Below are 13,207 nucleotides of genomic sequence, written 5' to 3' on the forward strand. Positions count from 1 at the left end.
CAGATACATCGGTGGGTGGAGGATTACTAAGAAACTTAGAGGCACACAGGTAAAAAGCATCAGTTTAAAAATACAGTGGCAGTAAAAGGACCCTCAAAAGGTTACAGTACAGAAGAAACAGAAATGTATTTACGAGTGTTATTTACTGTAGATTAATTAAATTAATTTTATATTTCAATCCATACAGTATCCACATTTCTCAGTTTATCCCCATTCATGTTAAGCCTGAGTTTCCAAGTAGTACTGGGCTCTGTGCGAGCGTATTGGCAGAACAATGTGGTTAAGCTGGCAAAAATACATGATTGCGATTTACTTCCTAAGCAATGCTTTGACTTTGACAAAAGAAAAAAAAAAAGCATTAAATACTCTAGATTGGAGTGGTTTATACATGCTGCTCTGGTGTTTGTCTCACATGAGCTGCTACCTTTCAAGACAGCCATAAATAAAACATTATCTCTATGATCCCTGTTAATCAACAATTGTACAAGCTGTACAGGATAGAAGATCATACAAATCATATTTTAAAAAGTATGCAGTCATAGAATGCCTCCTTGCTATCTGGTCACCCCAAGGGGCTCTTTTATAACACAGCCTCCAGACATCAGCAGAAAAGACAAATCACACTTTAAAATATATATTAGTTATATTTCATGACATGAGAATGTTTTTCTGGAATTTTTGGTGACCTAATGTGAGGCAGCAGGTATAATTATTCCTATTCAACTGCATATTTTTGCTATGGTTTTAATCCACCACAGCTGTAACAGCAGATACCTGGTTCTTTATAAAGGTAAAACCTGCATTGGGGGGCATTAGGACGACTCTGATGGGCAAAAAGACTAGGCACACCTCGTATCACATATCTGATTGTGTTTATTAAAAAACTCCCACTGATGGCGCTACGTTTCACACTTCATGATGAATGTGTGACATCAGCATCACAGCCTTATCTTCTTCATATGATCAAATTTACCACATTTGAGTGACTGAGGTATGACACATGCAAAAGCAAACCCCAAACGCCTCTAAAATGACAAAGTCTGGTTGTACATAATATTTTTCATTCTGATAGTTCATCCATCTCTGCTGGGTGACCGCAGCAGGACTGACCAGCCTGAGTTGAAGTCCAATCTGTAAAAATATTAAAAGCACATATTATTCTGAATGCTGTGCCACTGATATAACCACATCTGTCACTATTTCTTTAAGAAGTGTCCTTAGGCTTCAAAGACTATTAAATGACCAACATAAGGTTAGCTGCTGTTATTCAAATTTAAAGGTTTAACAACAGAAAGTTTTATGGTGTATGTCTTTCAAGCTAGGGCTTGGTTTCGTAATTTTTTAAGGAATTTTAAATGCTGTCCCCCCCGTGTATATGCACTACCACATACACATGAATAGTATCCTTTTTTAATATAAAAAAACACAGAAAAATGACATAAATGTAGAATTTAACCTGCCTTTCTTCTGCTGGGGATTCAATATTAAACTTCTGTTGATTTTCCAATTATAAGTGCATCACCCTGCAAAACAAGAAACCACTCAAATATATTAGCATGTAATAAAAAAGTCAAAACATAACTGCATAACTTAAGTTCTTAATGACACTGAATCGTCATGTTGGAAAACTGCTGCATCAGACCTGCTAATGAACTGAGCTACAAAAACAACCTGAGAAACGCTGAGACCATAATTTTCAGCTCATTTACTAATTCACCAGGTTGCCTTGTTACACCTTCACCTGCACTTGAGAATTAGCCAGATGAGGAGGTTTGGGAGCTACACCTGGCTTCTTTCTGGTAGCTGTCGGTGAGCTGCTTCGCCTCAGGCTGGGTGTCCGACAGGTCTGTGGGTGGGTCTGTGAATTCTGAGATACACAGGAGGAGTCGTCCACTATTTCGCCACTGATGGCAGACAGACAGCTGTGCTCCGAGCTGCTGAAGAGATTCGTGCACTCCTCAGAAGACTCGGTGCTGTCCACTACACGGAAAGAAAACAGGTTTTTTGACATCAAACTGATATAAGTTAACATTTCATAGTGATGTTCAAGAAAAAAATAGAAACCTAGTAAAGATCGCACTGCAGTTTTTCACACTGCTGTGCCACTAGATTGGGCCAAACTAAAAGATAAACTTAAACCCTCCAGTGGATTTAAATATAACTACTGCTCTATGTTAGGATAATCACCATATGATTAGTTCTGATTTATCATTTAGTCATTTACTGTTTGAATACTAGTAAGTTAAAAAGTCAGCAGCAAACAAACACGTCTCTCTATAGGGAACAAAAAACCTTAAAATAAACTCACTCAGTGGATGGCGATCATTGCACTGCTCATAGTTAAGGTGATGTTGATGTAGGTGATGATTGTTGAGTTCATTGTCAGTCACAGCGTCAGGGGAGGAGCAGACAGCTGGATTGGCATCCACGCCCTGCGACAGGTTCCCGGGATGTCCGGCAGGGGGCAGTGAGCCACGGCCGGATGAGGAAGACGATTGGCTGAGGGTGGTGGAGGTGGTGCTGCCAGAGCCAATGGAGTGAGGTCGGGGATAGTCTAAACCCCTGTGTGAACAACACGCCACAGGGACTGACGACATACATAGATATTAATGAGACAATAATGGGCTTGATTAGTGAGCAATGAGGACTGTTGAAGTACATGCACATGAAAAAGTATTCTCTCCGTAGCTGGATTAGTGGGCTTTACCAAATGTCAGGGCAATCAATAAAATCAGTGCTATAAAAATTTGTTTATAATAATAATGGATTGCATTTATATACCGCTTTTCGAGACCCTCAAAGCGCTTTATAACACGTTTAGTACAACAAAGACCAAACTGATGCACAGCCCCCCATTCCCCAAAATTATCTGTGATGTGATAGAACAAGAAGAATGAAATGATATGCAATTGATTAAAAACAATTCATTAAAGAATTTTATAAAAATACAAAAAAGTAGTTTTTGAGAGTATTTCAGCGCTTCCTCAATTATAATAGCTTTTGTTTGATGTGCTCTTTGTAAGTGATACATGCACAGTGGAGGAAATAATCATTTGATCCACTACAAACCAGCCAGATTTGTGGTTCCCACAGATTACAATCAGTGTATTCATCAGTTAATTACAGATACTCCTGATCTCAAATTGTTATGTGTATAAAGCTCTCCTCTCCACCACCATGGGCGAGACCAAAGAGCTGGCAAAGGACATCAGGGACAAGATTGCAGGCCTGCTGGCTGGAATGGACTACAAGACAATCAACAAGAATCTTAGTGAGAAGATGACAACTGCTGGTGTGACTGTTTGGAAATGGAAGAAATACAAATGACAATCAGTTGCGCTTAGTCTGCAGCTCCATGCAGGATCTTGCTTCATTAGGTGGGAGTGATAATGAGAAAGGTGGTGGATTAGTCCAAACTACAATGGAGGATCTGAAGGCAGTTGGGCAGAACAAGCCCATTTTATGTAAATGACTCAATGGGCGTAAAATCTTTGACACACCCCATACCATACCCATACTGTCGGGCTAAAGAAGCATGTTAAGGTCGTGGAGTGGCCTAGCCAGTCACAGACCTCAGCCATATACAAAATCTGTTGACAGCCAAGAAAGATAAAGGATTAAGAGTTTCTGTAAAGAGGATTGGGCCAAAATCCTGATATGTGTGCAAACTTGGTGACCAACTACCATCTTACTGCTGTGGTTGCCAACAAAGGTTTCTCCAGCAAGTGCTAAAGCTTTGCTTGGGGATCAAATACTTATTTTATTCAATGACATGACATGAGACTGTTCACTTACAAATTCTTACAAATTCAGCAAGGGATCAATTAATTATTTCCCCCACTATAAGTTAAAGTTTTTCAAATAACACGTAAAGTGCCTTTATTGTCACATTTAACTTAAATATGTTTCAGGACACAGCCCTTGATCAGATTTCCTGTATCCAGGGGATCTTTACTAGTGTAAAGATTCCAATTGGAATGTTACACTTTGGTGGTGTTACACCAATTGCAAGCATATCAGCTGTGGAAAAGGAATGATGTTTTTTGTTTTTTTTGCAATGGATTATAGTGATTTTCAACTCAATTAATTCCTAACCATCCCCAGAGCCATGACACAATAATAATTACAACCTAATGTCAACCTCAAGCCTTTTGGGAGGGTTAAATGGATGAATTAAATGTTAAACTTTTAATTAACTGAAAAAACTAAAACTATAGTACAAAGGGTGGAAATAACACCAAGACTGCAAGAGAACTCTGAATTGTTATGTTATATCTGATAGATGAAGTGGAATTTAGTTTAAAATGTTGTATGTGCAGCTCCTTACTTCTGTCGGTAACAACACAGCTGACAGCTCGGTCACAAATTGCAGCATCACTGGGTTGAATATCCATGAATGGCTTGCGGTCCATTCCCATGAATACCCTCTCCTGCATGCGCATTTCTGGAACAAAACGTAGATTCACAATATGTTTTTAAACCTGTGAAGCACCGTGCACTGGGTCAAATGCTAAATAAAGACAGTATGTTGTCACAACCTCTACTATGAGCAGCCTGATCCCAGAGTATCCTCTCCAGGTCTGTGGTCCAGGCTTTCTTCACCTCCACGCTTGAGGCTCTCAGAGTGTAGGTGTCCTCACTTTTTCTCCTCCGGAACCAGATCTCAAAACACAGAGCGCTCATAGCAGAGTTATGAGTCATCCCAATGTCATTTGTCTGAAGAAGAAAATAGAAAGAGATGTAGAAATTTCTCATCCTGGAGGATTCAAGCAGCATTGACATGTAATTCCTTGTAAATTGTGTTTTAAGGTTCAAAAAGGGTTGACTGTTTAGGTTCTGACAACCCTTTGATGAGCAAGGACATGTGCAGACCTTGAATGACTGCTTGTAGATGTACACGTCGTTTCCGATGTCCGTCTTCTTGGTCTTGCTGAAGAGAATCAGATCTTCAAAGAGGAAGACGCGGCGGACACATTTCTTCTTCCTGAAGAAAACCGTGAACTCATCCTGGCGAATCAGCTGGCCTTGTTCTTTCAAATTCACCTGACAGAAAAAAGGGGACGCAACTGTCACTGTCATGCAACAACTGTAATTTAAGTTGACCCGGCCTCCCGTTTTAAAATCTTACATCACAATCCTGAATGGCATCCATGGTGAGTAAATCGTTGCCATGACGCATCTGAAATCGAATCAGAGCTGCGGCAGCCTGGATCTCGGCCCTCTCCCGCTCCCTCTCACTGCTCGTCAGGTCAGGCACATACACAGCTGGGCCGGACACGCTTTGCGCGCATATATTAGAAGTGCACAGTGCATCCTGGATTATATCTTTTGGCCTGTATGAGCCAGCCAAAGCTAACATGTCCTGGAGCAGAAGGCTGTACTTGCTAATTCTCTGGATAGGGCGCAGAAGGTAGGATGAAAGGTCCATCATGTCTCCCAGCTCCTGCTGCTTCTTCTGTGAAGGAACAAAAAAGGTAGAGCGTAAGTCTAAAAAGTAAAAGCATGGCACAAACACTCCTACTGTAGCTGTTGGACAATGGTGGGAGCTGTTCTTATATACCTTGGAAGGGTGCATTATTAAACATACTGCTACCCCTATGTTTCCTAGAAAATGCACTTATGGTACAAGTTTGAACATCCTAGGTGCCTAGGTTCCTTCTTGAGTTACCGCAAACACCAGATTTTCAGAAAACTCTGAAACTTTCAAAAGCCCCGATCGTGAGATCGAGGTCACACAGATTAGAATTTGTTTTTACCAGGTGCATCTATCGTATCTAGGGATGGGTACCGGTGTCCGGTGCCATGATGGCACCGGTTCTGACATAAACGGTAGTAACCAGACCGAAAAGCAGCGCACATTTCGGTGCTTTATTTCGGTGCTTTTTTTTCCTGAGCTGTGATACACTTCTAGCCAATCATTTTACGTTTCCGAGGATAGTAGGCGGGGCCAGGTACGTACGTTCTGTTAGAGCAGAGCTACAGATTAAAAATGCCCAAGGCAAAGCGGTCAAAAGTCTGGCTGTACTTCACAGCAAAATATGCAAACTCAGCAGCTTGCAACAAGTGCTTTAAGCTGATACTGTCAAAGGAGGTAACACCAAGAATCCGATTAAACAGCTGGCGACGCATAGCGGTTTTTTTTTTAAAAGCCGAGAAATGCGCGGTATTTGATAGCTTGCTGCGAGACCTCACACCGTGCACGTCGGGTGGGTTGCCAGTTATCGGACCCGGAGCAACATCCCCCAAAAACCCGAAGAATAGAGTCCTGGCCCCTAGCCCTGCCAGTGTAGCAGAAATGATGAGGATGATGATGCAGCAGCAGCCGTTCTTCTCTGCGTGAGTAGCTTAATGTTGTTCGTGTGTAATTTACGTTGAGTAGGCTAACCACGTTATTACATTAATGCATGTAAGGTGAACTAGCAAACATCATCATAGCTACATGCGGCTGTCTTCTTGTTTGATGGCAGATACTCCCTTCACCCTGCCAAAAAGGCTAAAATGACCAAAGAAAAAGTGGAAAACAGTTAAACATGAGAGGTTTTTGGACAAAGTTTGTGTTTTTTCCATTGATTAAGCACTGCTTCCAGCCAAGAGTGATACCATATATGCCACATAGCTGCAGAAAAGGCTAGCATTGTTATCTTTTTACAAAAAAAACCAGCTGAACATGAGAGGTTTTTGGACAAAGTTTGTGTTCTCCATTCTTTAAGCACCGGTTCGAGCACCGTTTAAGCACCGGCACCGTTTCAAAAGTACCGATTTGGCACCAGTATCGGATAAAACCTAAACGATACCCATCCCTAATCGTATCGATTTGAAAATCCTACAGTGCCTCATTCTTGATTTATCATGTTCACATAGTTGGGTCTCCACACCTCCCTTCCACCTGCCAGTAACGGGGTAAGTGGGTAACAACAATAGCCCATCAGCCCCTTCAGCTGAGGGGTAAAACGTTGTCTGTGGAATACTTTTAATCACTCAGCTCTTTTAGAGTTGTAAGTTAGAGTTATAATAAATACAGTAAATCTCCTTTACATCATTAAGTTAGAAAACTGCTTTAAAAGTTTTTCATTGACAGGAAGACGTAAATTAACCTTGAAGATGTCATGGGGACGGTGCAGGATCAGGGCATCTGATTGAGGTTTGTTCTTGCTGTACAAAGCATATAGACCAAAACTCTTACTCTGTGGAAAAATACAGTTTAATGTAAAGTGAAAATTTTTTCTGAGAAGAAGTAAAAACATTATGTAGAATAAATATTGTATGAAAAAGTATAACGCAGTCACAGAGTTGTTACTCACGTGTCTGAGAAAGCAGCGGGCCATCATCGCAGGCTCCCTTGGACAGGCCTCCAGCTCTGGCAGGAAATAGTGGCTGTGGAAATCATAAAGCTTCTCCAGGTTGCCAAAGATGACCCCTCGCTTGCCCCTGAGGTCCTGGGGGATGTCTAGTCTGTCCATTAGGGGGAGGTAGTGGGTGAGGATGTAGCCTAAGGAGCGGACATACTCCCTCTCTGTGAACACCAACTCCTCCATGACACGCTGCAGCCTCCTGGTGACAGGAGGATATAATCATACAAAATATTCTAAACAAATGTTAACATGCTCAGGTAAAAAAAAAGTGCAGACATCTTCTGATAACTACAGTACTGTGTAAAAGTCTTTGACCGGCCCTTATTTTTTTTATATTTTCCTACAAATATAGGTAAAGGTGCAGCGGTTTATTGTAATGTGCAAACATAAATGGGAATACAGTATATAAGGCAAAATCTGTGTGTACAGTTCTGAGGTTGAAAGGTTGAAAGTGTTTTCTTTTTCGGATGTTGGCTGCCTTTTGTTTTATTCTCTGTCAAGATGACCTCACACTGCTTCAATAATGTTGAGTTATCATAATGAATGATTGTGTACCAGTCTGTTAGTTATTAAAAAAATACAACAAACTTCTTTGAAGAAAAATACAAAGAAATGAGAGGTGGTCCAAGACTTTTTCACAGTACTGTACATTCTCGTTGTTACGCTTATCATCAGCTATCTTTCCCATTTCAGATAGATACATTATTATTTTGCTTCCGTCACGTATATAGTAAGAAAAAAAAAGCCAGCATTTGTGAATTATGGAAACAACCCGCTGGGCACAGATAAATATTTACACCACGAACCTACATTTTTCCCCCAACTTCTTCTGCATTGGGTTAAATGTAAATTTATTGCAAACAAAGTTTCTCAGCACAGTATTTAAGATATTCGAAATTTCCAGTGAGGTAATAGCAGCACTGATAGTCTGTGCTCAGTAAGCCCGTTCCATCAATCCATGACACAAAGATGGAAAAAACAGAGGGAAAGTGAACAGACAGTACCTGTAGCTCTTCATTGCCAGCTTAGAGACAGAAAAGAGTGCATGAAAGACTCACATGAGCCACATAAGATGAGCCAAATTAAAGTTAATCATCAAATATTACTTATTCTCTATAGGCCATAATGATTTCACCCACACACAGAAGACTTACAGGGCGCGGCTGGCACTCCCATGTGGACTCTCTAAACAACAGGTCCCCTCATTCCTCCCAGTGGGCAGGCTGGAGTGTTTGCAGCATGAAGTCCCTTTACCCCCCACAGTCCCGTGGTCGCTCATGCAGGAGTCTTCTGAGCAGAAGCTCCCATGGCGGGAGATCTGAAACTTCTGAGCTTCTTGGAGGATTCGACAAGACGGCTGACCATGGTGGGAACAAGATGATGGGGTTCGAACTCGCTGCTCTGGAGGAGTAGATGATCCTGCTTTTGCCACTCGTGTGGTACATGAGTCCTGACTCGCTGACCTCACCCCAAAACCCCGTCCCCATGGAAACCATTGGCAGCCGACAGTGTGGGATTGAGACAGAGCGGCAGTGTCTCTCTCACTCCTAGCTCTGCTTATTTGTCTCCTCTTCACCTCTCTTTCTGTTCTCCTTTCTGACCTGTATAAAAATGACACAGAGACACTGTTACTACTTCTGTAGCACAGCCATGCTACAGAAAACCAACTCAAAACTGCCTTTAAGGTTCTTAATCATCTTAAATGTTTATTCAGATCCATAAATCTTTATTTTTTATGCCAGCGGAGATCCAAAACACTTTTTGTATTTTTTGTTTAAATTTTGTATACCATGACATAATGCACAGGGCATCTACAATTACTATAATTGGATTATAATTATTATTACACAGAGAAATTCTCCCAAATATTACAAATATTATCTAACAGAAGAGTGTGAGACTTGCTTTGGAAATCAAAGTGAGTTAAATATTTAATAAGAGGGATGGATAGACAACCAAAGAAATTATTTTACCTATGAGGAGATTGTGGAGCGACCTTTGACCCCTGGTAAATTCCAGCCTCACTGTAATCCTCAGGTTTAACGATGATGTTACAGCAGGCTACAGCTGTTGAATTAGCGCAGTTGTTGCCCAGGATCGGTCTTCTCTTTCCTAAATCCACCGCTCCTGACATGATGCTTTCCCACTGCGGATGCCGAGGCCCAGGGGTTGATTGTACCACCAAATTATGGCTGCCGGGAGAAGCTGTCTGAACATTAGTGCTCACCACGTCAACAAAATGACCTTCACACCAGCTGCTAGAATCTGGTTGCTGGTGATAAACCTCATCCACATTCTGCATCCTCTCCTGAAGCTGTTGCCGGGCTTCCTGACTTCTCAGCCAGGCAAAGTTCCAGACACGCATCCCCCGGGAGCCCTGCAGGAAGCTGGCCTGTGCCTTTACCTCCTGGAATTTCTCCGGGCTGAACTGTTGGAACCTGTCATGGAAAGCCTGGAGGATGGAGCTGTCGGTGCATGAGGGGGAAACACCGGTGGTGGTTGGATGTGAGCCTTGCTCTGTATGGATGTCAAACTGACAAAGGGATGCAATGTTTGGACTAGAGTCTTGGTTTTGGAGCAGAGTGTCTCTTTGTTTAACCTGTGAGGCGCTTTCAAGGTCCTGCACTGCATGGATTCTGGACTGACACTGGTCCAGGTAATCAATGCATTCACTGGACAGTGCTGTAGCCTGTTTATAAAAGAAATGTCTATTTAAATAAAAGTAAATGAAAAAGACTTCTTACTACTTTTTAAAAAACGAGTAGTTCTAACCTAGAAAGTCAGATGTTAAAAAATGCAAAGTACAGGATAAAAAGTATGAAAGTTTGGGGTTCCCAAACAGGCAAAACATGCAGTATGAGAGCAACAAGCGACAAGTATCAAATACAAACCTGCTCACAAAAATCGCACACGTTGACCATGATCTGCAGCTCTCTGCCACACGCCTCTGCTCGGCATAGGAAGTCCTCCAGGCCTGACTTGAAGGTACAGACAAAATCCCTGAACGCCTCAGTCTCTGGGTAGGAGATCCCTCTCTGCTGAAGCCGCTCGGCCTCTGACACCAAAGACATGGCGTGGTGCCGTCGGTCCTGCAGGGGGACAGAAAGAGAGACTCAGAGAGCTGCACAAACAAACACAAATACAGGGAGAGTGGCAATCACAAATAAAATCTTAGACTGACATTAGCTTCAATTAGGAAACCAGTGAAGATGTTGAGGATCTGCTCCATTCTGTCTCCAGAGTCCTCCACTGACTCTGCCTCCAACAAATGGTGCTCTCCCTCCTCATTAAACCACTGCTGAATCTACATAGGGGTGGAGACACAAAAGTTATGTATTTGGTAATGTAGCATATAAGAAAACTGAATATGTGCAGACTCCAGTGTGTGCATATGCATATGCAACTAAACTGAATGTGCTGCTTTTCATTTCTCAGTTAAAAGCAGCACTGAGTTAATTAAAATGTTTTAGTGTCTAGTTTTTTTTTGTTGTTCATTCGCATTATAACACAAAGAGAGCAGGAATAAAATATAAACTGTTTGCATATTACCTGTTTATATAAATATATATATATGTATATATAATATGTATGCATATATACATATATATATATATATACACACTGAGGTGTGTATATATATATATATATATATCAACTTAGAGCATAAATAAGTTACCATCAGTGCCTGATTTAAATTTGTAATGAAGTGATATTAAAAGCCACAAACTAGAGGAAATCTTGCACAAGCCCTCGTTTTTTCTTTTTAACACTATATTCTATATGATCAATTACAGCTAAATTATACTTTCAATTTATTTACACACAAAAATCCTGAAATTCTACACTTCAATACAGCCACCTAATTCCTTGCTGAATCAGTGGCCTTTTGTGATGTCAGGATCACAGGACCTACACCAACTTTAGTCTAAAAATACCTTTTCAAATAAGAAACCTTTAACCTTAGTAAACAGAACATCAGTCAACGTACCTGTGTGAAGTGCCCCTCCATCTCTCTGAGTTGGAGCAGGTACTCCAGGTGCTCCAGCGACACGTTGGACCGCTGCACGAGGACGTGAGCCTGCTCCTCAACGTGGTTGTACAGACCTGTCACTGAGTCCACTGCATCACTGTATTGAGGAAAACGTAACATCAAAGGCTTCACAAAGAAGTTGATAAAAGTAGTGAATGTCATTTTAAACATTTCAGTGTACTCCAGCACCCCCACTGAAGATGAGACCACACTTTTAATGTAACTTACCTGAAAAGATAAAGGCCAGCACCTACTCAAAGTGTAGGAAAACACTTACTTATAAATGAATCAGTGTGTCTGGCCTCATGTTCTTTCCTGTACCTGTTGTTTCATATTCAATAAACTACGGCAAATGTGATGTTAAGATGACACTTTGCTATTCTAACAATGTTTAATTGCCAGTTATAGAAAGATACTGACACTTGTTGTTTCACAGCAAAACCTGAATCAGACTGTAGGACAACAGCTGGGATTTTCTACACTTGCAAACATAGCATTAGGATGATTCGTGGTTACCTAAAGTCCTCACAGTGGGGGTATTTGAGGTCGCTCTGCTTCCTTAGCCTAGCCAGGATAGCTCCACCCTCTCTCTGCAGGCTGACCAATCGGCTGTCCTCCAGAACATCCCTCATCAGAGTCCTCTGGTCTATCATGCACTGCTGCACACCCTGTTACATAAAGACCAAACAAAGAAGTAGTTACTGAGGAGAAGGTAACCTCAATTTCCAAGGTCCAAATAACAAAATGAAAAACCAGTCAAAGGCAAGTGTTCAAGTACCTGTACAGTATCTGTCCTGCGGGGCTCCTCGAGCTTGCTGATGGCTCTCAGGAGCAGGCTGGAGGCCACATGCAGATCGTAGACAAATGGGAAGAGTTTCTGCAGAACAAAAGATGTGGCTAAGCAGTGAAAAGGCAGACAGGCATGGACAAATGGAAACAGTTAATATCATAATGTGACGGCCTCACCTGATGTAGCTCCTTCCAGTCAACGTTACCACGAGACAGTGTCCCATCCAGGTGTGAACTCAGCTGACTCACCTCCACCAGCTTCAGCAACGATTTAACTGATGTCACTATATCAGTCTGTCAAATTACCAGGAACATATTTAAGTCATTACTCAGTATTTAACCACAGGAGATTGTTCACTTATCACCTTTAGCAGACACATTGTAGATCTTTATGTAATCTGGTTTATTAAATCCTTCAAATTCTACATTTTTTGCTTTCATTTTAACTAATTAGTGCACGGACAAAACTGGAACTTTGGACCTCTCGGTGTGTTTGCTGGTATTTGATTTAGATGATTGTCCTTATAAGATCAACAGCAGATCGTTTTGATCTATTTAGTTTTGTAATTAGTTCATCTTATACACCGCTGAAAACAAAACATCTGATAAAGAAAACTTATCTTTGATTAAAGACCTGTTCTTTCCTTCAACAGCTGATAGTCATGCAATATGACATATTTTACTCTCTTAACAAAATATTTAGCTGTTGCTAGTTGCAAACACATATAGGAGATTAGATTTCATTCACAAAAGAAAGAAATTGTCTTCTGGGGAACAGGACTGTAAATGCAAAGAGTCTCAAGATGTAAGATATTTGCATGGCTAGACACACATGCTTTTGCACTCTTAGAAATAGTGCATAATATATACATATATGGCATGTAATACATACACACAGATGTTCAGTGAGCTGGATTAGCGTTTGTGCTGAGCTGATTCTGCCCCCTGGGCCTAATGTTTAACTCCCCTGCTGTCATGGTCCTGGGTCGTGCGACCCAGTGTTTTGTGTTTAGTCTATTTTGATGTTTATTGATTG

The 13,207-nt window shown here is 41.3% G+C and overlaps 1 protein-coding gene across 3 annotated transcripts in view; it reads right to left on the reverse strand.

Annotated features, from left to right (window-relative positions):
* Window positions 1-962: 962 nt before the first annotated feature.
* The window catches only part of LOC146644839 (pleckstrin homology domain-containing family G member 4B-like), a 41,460-nt gene continuing 29,215 nt past the window's right edge, over window positions 963-13,207 (reverse strand). For 2 of the 3 annotated variants that reach the window (XM_085393600.1, XM_085393601.1), the window contains exons 8-25: window positions 12,349-12,465; window positions 12,161-12,259; window positions 11,899-12,050; window positions 11,341-11,479; window positions 10,534-10,656; window positions 10,244-10,441; window positions 9,326-10,041; window positions 8,507-8,953; window positions 7,302-7,551; window positions 7,095-7,184; window positions 5,129-5,455; window positions 4,873-5,043; window positions 4,539-4,716; window positions 4,328-4,444; window positions 2,309-2,587; window positions 1,742-1,980; window positions 1,461-1,523; window positions 963-1,131 (exon numbers count right to left, since the gene is read on the reverse strand). In XM_085393600.1, coding sequence (XP_085249726.1) covers window positions 1,485-1,523; window positions 1,742-1,980; window positions 2,309-2,587; window positions 4,328-4,444; window positions 4,539-4,716; window positions 4,873-5,043; window positions 5,129-5,455; window positions 7,095-7,184; window positions 7,302-7,551; window positions 8,507-8,953; window positions 9,326-10,041; window positions 10,244-10,441; window positions 10,534-10,656; window positions 11,341-11,479; window positions 11,899-12,050; window positions 12,161-12,259; window positions 12,349-12,465 — 3,681 coding nt within the window. In that variant the 3' untranslated portion in view covers window positions 963-1,131; window positions 1,461-1,484. The remainder of the gene's footprint in view (window positions 1,132-1,460; window positions 1,524-1,741; window positions 1,981-2,308; window positions 2,588-4,327; window positions 4,445-4,538; window positions 4,717-4,872; window positions 5,044-5,128; window positions 5,456-7,094; window positions 7,185-7,301; window positions 7,552-8,506; window positions 8,954-9,325; window positions 10,042-10,243; window positions 10,442-10,533; window positions 10,657-11,340; window positions 11,480-11,898; window positions 12,051-12,160; window positions 12,260-12,348; window positions 12,466-13,207) is intronic. The other variant, XR_014909025.1, reaches the window with a different exon arrangement.

This window comes from Rhamphochromis longiceps, linkage group LG20 (assembly GCF_057381845.1).
Source record: "Rhamphochromis longiceps isolate RC_006_pf linkage group LG20, R_longiceps_female_GT1.1, whole genome shotgun sequence".
NCBI classification, from domain to species: Eukaryota; Metazoa; Chordata; class Actinopteri; order Cichliformes; family Cichlidae; genus Rhamphochromis; species Rhamphochromis longiceps.